Genomic DNA, 10,234 nt, shown 5'->3' with positions numbered 1-10,234 from the left:
ACACTTCTAGAGTTTTGCGCTTTGCATACTTACCTGATCGTTTACCATAGTTACCAGTATATGCCGGTTCCATGCCCATTCAGATCGATGATCTTCCGCTGTCAAACACGCTGATGCGTGCTGCACAGCGGAACACCAACAAGCAATAAATGAACCATCATTATTCAAGACTTTACCTCATAACCACTGCTACATACCTTTCTCAAAATCCTATAAAAAAAAAAAAAACTAACATGCTGCTGAATACATACTTCTTGCCTGTAGTCTACCATATCATTTGCCATGTCTTGCAATTTTCGTGTCTTTTTCAGATTACGTCTAGCACGATTTACACTGATTGCCTTATAATGGGGCCGAAGCGCAAGTACACCACCGACCAGGAACGAAAAGCAGCTGCAGCAAAAAGAAGGCAACTACAACGTCAAAAACAAAGGCAAATAGAACAAGAGGTCAACAGACAACGATGTGATGCCAACGCTAGCACACAGCCTCCAGAACAAGACACACGTAAACAAACTGCCTGCACAATAACCCACGAGGGTACGGCTCACACACAACAGCTACACCAAGATAATCTTCAAAAAAAGGACAACAGACAAGCCTTGGAAGTATCACCTCCCGCACTTCCAACACAACAGGAGACACCACAAGAAATTAGAAATGAAGAGGTAAGTCAGAAGAAGAAGAGAATGGACACACACAAAATACACATAGTAACTACCAAAATCATCCCACCTCACTAACATGTCTTGCCTCCATTGGTTCCAGTTTGCATCTGCCTGCGCAGATAAATTAATGCCCCAATGCATTCTCTATAAGCCAACGCCCCCTTAGCAACGGGACAAGTACTGTCACATCAACTGCCTTACATTACAAATGGAGGCAACTAACAACGCAAAAAACTATCCAGATTTCTACCCATCACATACCTTGCTGTATCGTAGCCCACAAAGAAGGTCACAACACAACGATAAACACTCCCACACTCCTACAGTTTTTCCACGTGGAACACACACATAATGTAAACCATGTAGTAACATACTTTCAGCAACATTTGTAAAGACCTGCTCAGTAACACAGTGCAACATAGCTCTCACAAGTCAACTCAACACCTTCTCTCATGCACAGTACTCTAACAAAAAAATCCTTTACTTCACTCAACAGTCTAACTGTATTATTTCGTCTATCTGTCTGCCTTTTACAGCTTCACTCAAGAATACTTGACGAGCTCTGTCTTACAAGGGGGCGTAAGCGAAAATACACCAGCGAACATGATAGAAAAATAGCAGCAGCATCAATGCGACAACAACGTCGCAACATCGAGACACTTCAACAAACTACTGAAAGACAAGCCAGAGAAGCTAATTCTCAAAGACTATGTCGACACAAAGCCTCACCTAAACAAATTTCCGATAGACAAGCCCACGATGCTCAAGCTCACACACAACGTCGAAAAAAAGAGACTCTTCAACAAACTGTGGACAGAAAAGCACAAGATGCCACAGCTCACACACAACTTAGAAAACAAGAGACTCTTCAACAAACTATGGACAGACAAGCACAAGATGCCACAGCTCACACACAACGTAGAAAACAAGAGACTCTTCAACAAACTGTGGACAGACAAGCAAAAGATGCCACAGCTCACACACAACGTAGAAAACATGAGACTCTTCAACAAACTGTGGACAGACAAGCACAAGATGCTACAGCTCACACACAACGTAGAAAAAAAAGAGACTCTTCAACAAACTGTGGACAGACAAGCTCAGGATGCTACAGCTCACACACAACGTAGAAAACAAGAGACTCTTCAACAAACTGTGGACAGACAAGCACAAGATGCCACAGCTCACACACAACGTAGAAAACAAGAGACTCTTCAACAAACTGTGGACAGACAAGCACAAGATGCTACAGCTCACACACAACGTAGAAAACAAGAGACTCTTCAACAAACTGTGGACAGACAAGCACAAGATGCTACAGCTCACACACAACGTAGAAAACAAGAGACACTTCAACAAACTGTGGACAGACAAGCACAAGATGCCACAGCTCACACACAACGTAGAAAACAAGAGACACCACAACAAACTGCTGCAAGACAAGCTCAGGATGCAGAAGCCCACAGCCAACAACGGAGACAGGAATCCCCATCTTCCAAACTAAAAAGACAACAACATGATCGCCTAATTCATCACAAAAGAATGATCTACCATCTCAGCCAAACTCAACACAATATTCAACTTTTTACAGCCAGCAGAACACATAATGAAAATACAATTATTCAGCATTACTGTGGAAAGATGAATTCACTCTGCTCCAAATGCAACTCGCACAATTTTACCGATGAAAAACCAGCAGACAATCTGTTCACTCAATGCTGCCAAAAAGGGAAAATTCAGTTGCCCATACCTCAATACTCAGATCTGTTAGAGCAATTGATGAAAGGAAGTCATCCACACAGTAAAAATTTTATGGACAATATCCGAAGCATCAACAGTTCACATGCATTTGCTTCATTTGGAGCCAATATTGCACCGCCGCCAGGATTTGGCCCGTATTGTTTTAAAATTCATGGTCAAATTTACCACCGCACAGGGACACTTCATCCAGAAATGGGCCAAACTCCAAAATATGCTCAATTATACATTTTGGATCCAAATGAAGCAACAGAACAACGGCTGACTGTTCACGAAAACAAAAAGTGTAATACTGAAATGATGCATCAAATTGCACAACTTTTACAACAAATCAATCCATTTGCAGCTGCATATCGCATGCTAAAAGACGTAGAAGCCGAAGAAGAACAGAAGGCTATCACATATGGAACTTCAATGCCTTCTATTGTCATGGCCATTAAACAAGAACGTGGACAAGATCCACGGCGATACAACAAACCACGCATTAGTGAGGTCGCAGTAGTTTTCCAAAATGATGATGGAGAGCCTCCTTTTAACAGGGATATATTAGTTCATCTTCACCCAGACAAAAACAACCCTTTACTTCCTAAAACACAGCGGATTAGCATTTTGCACAGCAACCTTGATGCTCTTCTATATCCGCTTTTCTTTCCAAGAGGTGATCAAGGCTGGCATGAAAACCTACAACAACAAGGTACTACTAGAAGAATAACACAACTGCAATACTACAGTTTTCAACTCTCTGTCCGCAATCACTTTAATCCAATTTTAAACGGTGGAAAACTAACACAACAGTACTTAGTAGATGCATATGTTAAAATAGAAGCTAATCGCCTGAATTACATAAGACAAAATCAAAAAATCCTCAAAGTAGAAGACTACTGTGTTCTTCAAGAACATTTGCAACAAAAATCAATTGAAAAGGGAATACCTATTGGCAAAACAGTTATTCTACCTTCGTCATTTGAAGGAAGCCCCCGCAACATGCAACAACGTTATCAAGATGCAATGGCAATAGTCACTAAGTATGGAAAACCAGACATTTTTGTTACCATGACCTGTAATCCCAAATGGGTTGAAATCACCGAGCATCTGGAACCATGGCAACACGTAGAACATAGGCCTGACTTAGTTGCACGCATATTTCGGCTAAAACTAAAAAGCCTTTTACAAGACATCAAAAATGGCCTGTTTGGAACAGTCATAGCAATGGTTCATGTCATCGAGTTTCAAAAAAGAGGTCTACCACATGCACATATTCTCCTTATCTTAGACACCAATTCTAAGATTCACACTGAGGAAGACATCGACAACATAGTATGGGCTGAGATTCCTAACCAACAACAATATCCAGAGCTCTATGACATTGTAGTGTCTCATATGGTTCATGGTCCATGTGGAGTTCTTAATCCAGCAAGTCCATGCATGCAAAATGGAAAATGTACTAAAAAATTTCCAAAGGACTTAAAACAGCACACTGTTAAAGATTTAGATGGCTACCCATCATACCGACGACAAGATATTGAGAACATTGTTCACAAAAATAAACATATCAATAACTCATGGATAGTTCCATACAATCCATACCTACTAAAACGCTACAACTGTCACATCAACGTGGAAATCTGTGGTTCAATCAAAAGTGTTAAATATCTTTTTAAGTATATCTACAAAGGCCATGACAAAGCTAATGTCGAAATCCAACAGAAAACTCTGAACCATGATGAATCTTCAACTTTTGTAGACTCAAGATATGTCAGTGCTCCCGAAGCTGCGTGGCGAATATTTGCCTTTCCAATGCATTCACAGTCCCATGCCATTATACGATTAGCTATTCATTTACCACATCAACAACAACTTTATTTTTTTGAAGATGCTCAAGTCGAAGATGTGTCCAAAACTTTAACCACAACCTCAACATTACTAGAATGGTTTTTGCTAAACCAACGAGATAAAAATGCAAGGCAATATTTGTATCGAGAGATTCCAGAGCATTATGTTTGGAAAAAAACTTGGAATCCAAGACTACGTGGAGTAAGCACAATAATTGGACGCATGTATACTGTTAGTCTCAAAGATCAAGAAAGATATTGCCTTCGCCTCTTACTACTGCATGTCAGAGGAGCTACAAGTTATAACCATTTAAAAACCGTTCATGGAGTATTACATGATACATTTAAAGCTGCAGCTTTGGCTTTGGGACTTCTATTTGATGATACAGTTTGGAAACTTACTTTACAAGACGCAGTAACCCTACATATGCCTAAGCAACTTCGTGAATTGTTTGCCTACATTTGCGTGTTTGGCCCCCCTACAAACCCTGATCAACTTTGGACACTTTTCAAAGAAAATCTAATTGAAGATTACTGCTTACATCTTCACAACCAAACTGGTCATTGTTGCAAATGTGAAGCTTACGCCATGCAAGATGTCCAAAATATTTTATTACTACATGGAAAAACGTATGCTGACTTTAATTTGCCACACCCTGAAATACAACTTCCACAAGCTCCGCAGTATAATGAATCTTCAGAATTATTGTTAGCAACAGAGCTGAGAATCTCCTTAAATGAACAACAACAAATTGCATATGACACCATTTTAAGTGCCATTCTTAACCAAGGAAATGCGAACCCTAAATGTTTCTTTATTGACGGTCCTGGAGGAAGCGGCAAAACATACCTTTATGATGTTTTAATACATCACGTTAGAGGGTTGGGAAAAAAAGTGTTGACATCTGCTACAACAGGTATTGCAGCAAATCTATTAAACGAAGGTCGCACTATGCATTCACTATTTGGCATCCCAGTTCCAGTCAATGAAATATCCGTTTCACGAATCAAACAAGATACAGTAGCAGGAAAACTTTTACAAAATGCAAGTCTTTTAATAATTGACGAATGCACTATGGCCTCCAAATATGCTTTGACCTTAATTGACAGACTTCTACGTGAAGTAATGACCACAAAGGTAGCAGAAAAAAATGTAATTCCATTTGGTGGAAAAGTGTTTGTTATTGGGGGAGATTTTCGACAATGCCTTCCAGTTATACCAAGTGGAACAAGAACAGATATTATTGAGTCCAGCTTAAAAATGTCAGAACTTTGGAAAAACTTTACCAAACTCCAACTAATTAACAACATGCGATCTACTGATCCAGATTACAGCAAATGGCTTCTGAAACATGGTAACGGTGAACTTACCAATCAATATAACCTTGGAGAAGACATTATAGAAATACCTGAAGACATGTTATGTAAAGACTGCATTGTAACTGAGGTTTTTGGACAACGTTTGAACATTGATATTAACGACAAAAACAATGTTAACAAAGCCTCTTCCTATGCAATTCTCTGTGCCAAAAATGAAGACGTTACTCTACTAAATTCCCGTGTAATGGATCGCATGCCAGGTGAATATAAGTTGTACAAAAGTGATGATTCAATCGATGTAGATAATGAAGATGAACGTGAACATTATCCCGTTGAATTTTTAAACAGTGTAACACCATCAGGAATGCCATCCCACATACTTCAACTTAAAATTGGAACCATTGTTATGTTGCTCCGGAATCTAAATACCAAACAAGGACTATGTAATGGAACGCGCCTTATTGTGACTGGAATGTATTCACACCTTATTCAAGCAAGAGTCATCACTGGATCAGCTAAAGAAAAGGAAGTGTTAATTCCACGTATTGATATATGTCCTTCAGACACTCGCCTTCCATTTAAACTTCGCCGTCGTCAGTTTCCCCTAAAACCTGCATTTGCCATGACAATAAACAAGTCACAAGGCCAAACTCTACACCGTGTTGGCATATATCTACCTGAACCAGTTTTTGGCCATGGACAACTGTACGTTGCGTTTTCAAGAGTGACAATGAGATGCAACGTCAAAGTACAAGTTCTTGACACACCTTTACAAGGAAAGTTACTTAAAGAGAGTGAAAAGATCTTTACACAAAATGTGGTGTATAAAAATATTTTTAATTAACTTTACACTGTTCATAACCTTCTTTCATTACAAGCCATGGACATCATTAAACATTAGACTCATCTATTAAAACTGTTCATATTAATCACCGATCATAAAAATATTTAACATGAACTAAATAACCAGGAATGTTTCCACAACCTCTTTCCATAGTACCCACTTACCTCATTGTTCCCCTGCTTTCTTCCCTAATAAAATATTCTTACCCCTCCCATCCTTTCATTTTCCTCTCATACAAAAAAAATTGTAACCATTTATAGTATATGAAATATATGTATTGATAGTTTGAAACCAATTCATTATCTAATAAATTATTGAAAATAAAATTGTTTGTTCTATTTGTCATTCTTAAACCAATAAACTATTTTAAGAATACTAAATTAAAACTAACCCATCCAAACAATTTATTACATTATTATTCAATCTGCTAACAAACATACACATTCTAGACTACCCGATGCGTTAGAATCGGGCCACCTTCTAGTATATATATATATATATATCCAAAGGAGAAAGAAAGTCGCACTCCAGATGCTCACCATATCACTCAGTCTTTATTGCAGGGGAAACATGAGGGTACAAGCGGTGGGGAGGGTGAGACAAGCCATACAACGCCGGACGACGGCGTGCCGTTTCGCTAGAACTTAGCTTCCATGGGTCCAGTGCAAACTGCCATGCAGCACCGCCCTTTTAACACAAATTGTGTGGGTACTGCATTAGCAGAGTGATTTAAAATGCAAATGCAAGTATACAATTAGTAGCTGCAAAAAACAGGTGAAGACTTCAAGGGTATTAACATATCACAGTCTAATACACATATCTCTCAAAATACAATAATATACAAAAGGCGGACAGAATCACAATCCCTACAAGAACAGAACAAAATTCTGATGTACAGTACAGCGAGCACAAAAACAGTAGAAATTATTTTAAATTAGTGAAAAAAAAATAAAAAATTTCAGAGACAATGTATGCAATAATGTTAAAATGCAAAACAGTAGCTATTAATCAATGCCATGATCAGATAGTGCTAGCAAAACAAGGGTGTCACAGTCAGGATGTCATATAGTCGACATGCCAAAAAAAAAAAAAAAAGGTCTTTAAAGAAAAACTGACAAGTCGTTTCTGTCATTCAAACCTAGCGGTCCCATTGCGTTTAGATCCAGAATCAATCTGGATTCTTTTTGTAACAGCGTGCGGTGCGTGTCGCCGCCTCTGCTGCTAGGATTGACTTTAAACAGACCAGCAAAAGAAAGTAGATTGGAATTACTATTATGGCATTCCTGCATGTGTTTAATAAGTCTTGCTGAACCTATCCCTGATATTAAGGATTTGCAATGTTCCCTAAAACGGACGTAAAGGGGCCGGATAGTTTTTCCAATGTAATAAAAATTGCAGGGGCAGAATAATGCATACACTATATAAGTGGACTTGCACGATATGAAATCATTAACCCTGAGGTACTCACACCCCACTTATTACATCCCCCGTTTTATGGGCCGAACCGAAAGGACAATTCCCACATCTAAAATTACCCTTAATTTTTTTCTTGTCTAACCATGTCTTTTCCTTTGTGGGCACGAATCTATTTTTTACCAAAAGGTCGACTAAATTATGGCCTCTTCTGTAAGATACCAAGGGACCCTCTTTAACCAGGGCTCTAAGGTCTTTATCGTTTTTCAACAAATGCCAGTGTCTCTTTATGCTGGATCTCACAATGTCAAACAGAATTGTATTTGAAATTGAAGGTGCATCTATCCCCGGCGGCATTATGCGGCATTTTTCCTGGTATTTTTTTTAAAAAAAAATTTGCGAGGTCTATCACGATCATTCGTCGCCATCGCAGTCCTGTCCTGTTCTTTTGCTGGTCTGTTTAAAGTCAATCCTAGCAGCAGAGGCGGCGACACGCACCGCACGCTGTTACAAAAAGAATCCAGATTGATTCTGGATCTAAACGCAATGGGACCGCTAGGTTTGAATGACAGAAACAACTTGTCAGTTTTTCTTGAAAGACCTTTTTTTTTTTTTGGCATGTCGACTATATGACATCCTGACTGTGACACCCTTGTTTTGCTAGCACTATCTGATCATGGCGTTGATTAATAGCTACTGTTTTGCATTTTAACATTATTGCATACACTGTCTCTGAAATTTTTTTTTTTTTTTTCACAAATTTAAAATAATTTCTACTGTTTTTGTGCTCGCTGTACTGTACATCAGAATTTTGTTCTGTTCTTGTAGGGATTGTGATTCTGTCCGCCTTTTGTATATTATTGTATTTTGAGAGATATGTGTATTAGACTGTGATATGTTAATACCCTTGAAGTCTTCACCTGTTTTTTGCAGCTACTAATTGTATACTTGCATTTGCATTTTAAATCACTCTGCTAATGCAGTACCCGCACCATTTGTGTTAAAAGGGCGGTGCTGCATGGCAGTTTGCACTGGACCCATGGAAGCTAAGTTCTAGCGAAACGGCACGCCGTCGTCCGGCGTTGTATGGCTTGTCTCACCCTCCCCACCGCTTGTACCCTCATGTTTCCCCTGCAATAAAGACGGAGTTATATGGTGATCATCTGAAGTGCGACTTTCTTTCTCCTTTGGATTTATCTTGGTCTTCACCGCAAGTCTGCACCATGATCCCCTCCATGGCTCAGTAGGGCTCAAGTAGCTGAACGTGTAGTAACACACGGAGTAGGTGGTGCACCGGGACTCTTACCTCTTTCATATATATATTTATAAATATATATATTTATAAGGAATATGATATCTGTCATTGCTAACAGGCTTTGCTAAAATAGTAAATACCCAGTATCAGATATAAACATCATATTTCTTTGTTACCCATGTTAGAGTTGGTGGGTCAGCAGTGCATCCACTTCCGCCCCTATGTACATTTCGCATAAAACGCTTCCTCAGGGGGCTATTGCAGATCAATTTTCCCTCTCCTTGTATGATGTGTTCGCCTAATGGCCACCGCTTGCAGTCTGTCCACCGACCGCAACGGGGAAGCACCGCTCTTCAGAGTTGCCAGCGCATGCACAGTGGCTATAGAAGCCAGGGCTTATACACAGCCCTAATGACAGCGGCGTGACCCAGCGGGCAGGTGGAGGACAGTGGGCACGCGCACCAGACTGCATTAAGCAACTTACGTCACATTCCCATATGCTGCACTATGATATGCGCTTGCTTACTTGCTAATCACTGTGCATGATATGCAAAGTTGAAGCGACCAAATGGTCTTGGACACCTATAAATTTATAAATTCCAAGTATGTTTGATGCCCTGGGCAAGCCAGGGGTCACAGGTCATGACACCACCACACCCTACACCCCGGATAGGTACACCGAAGCTAAACCAAAAATCCTTGTTGCCTTCCTCCAGGGGCTGATGTCCACACCAGGGGGTGGGCCAGGTGGTTGGCTCCGCCCACCGAGGAGTTCACAACCCTGGAGGCGGGAGAACCAGTCAGATCAGTTTAGTCAGAGTTTGAAGTGAGAGTGAAGTGGTAGAGGAGCAAGAGAGAGGAGTAAAACTGGAAGAGAAAGTGACAGTTGAGGAAGCCTGAAGTTGGTCCGGGTGCGTGCCCCGGACTGAGACAGCAAGGTCAGCAGACGGCGGTGACCGTCTGCAGGAGAGGCTGATCGGAGGTTGTCGAAAGGACCGTGGACGGGTGGTGGCCCGGCGGTACCAGAATGGTATACGAAGAGAAGCCAGCAACATTGGCAGGGGCCTTTCGGATCCCGGCAAGGCTAGGAGTCGCCGTGAATTTGCCAAATCCGTCAGTGAAGGGGACCTCCGGGTCTCCCAAC

The 10,234-nt window shown here is 40.5% G+C and overlaps 1 protein-coding gene across 1 annotated transcript in view; it reads left to right on the top strand.

Annotated features, from left to right (window-relative positions):
• Window positions 1-2,210: 2,210 nt before the first annotated feature.
• LOC142288848 (uncharacterized) overlaps window positions 2,211-10,234 on the top strand; it is a 28,700-nt gene continuing 20,676 nt past the window's right edge. The window contains exon 1 of the mRNA XM_075333542.1: window positions 2,211-6,326. Coding sequence (XP_075189657.1) covers window positions 2,211-6,326 — 4,116 coding nt within the window. The remainder of the gene's footprint in view (window positions 6,327-10,234) is intronic.

This window comes from Anomaloglossus baeobatrachus, unplaced genomic scaffold (genome assembly GCF_048569485.1).
Source record: "Anomaloglossus baeobatrachus isolate aAnoBae1 unplaced genomic scaffold, aAnoBae1.hap1 Scaffold_854, whole genome shotgun sequence".
Taxonomy (NCBI): Eukaryota; Metazoa; Chordata; class Amphibia; order Anura; family Aromobatidae; genus Anomaloglossus; species Anomaloglossus baeobatrachus.
The sequence above is the reverse complement of the archived record's forward strand: the minus strand, read 5'-3'. Positions and strand labels throughout refer to the sequence as shown.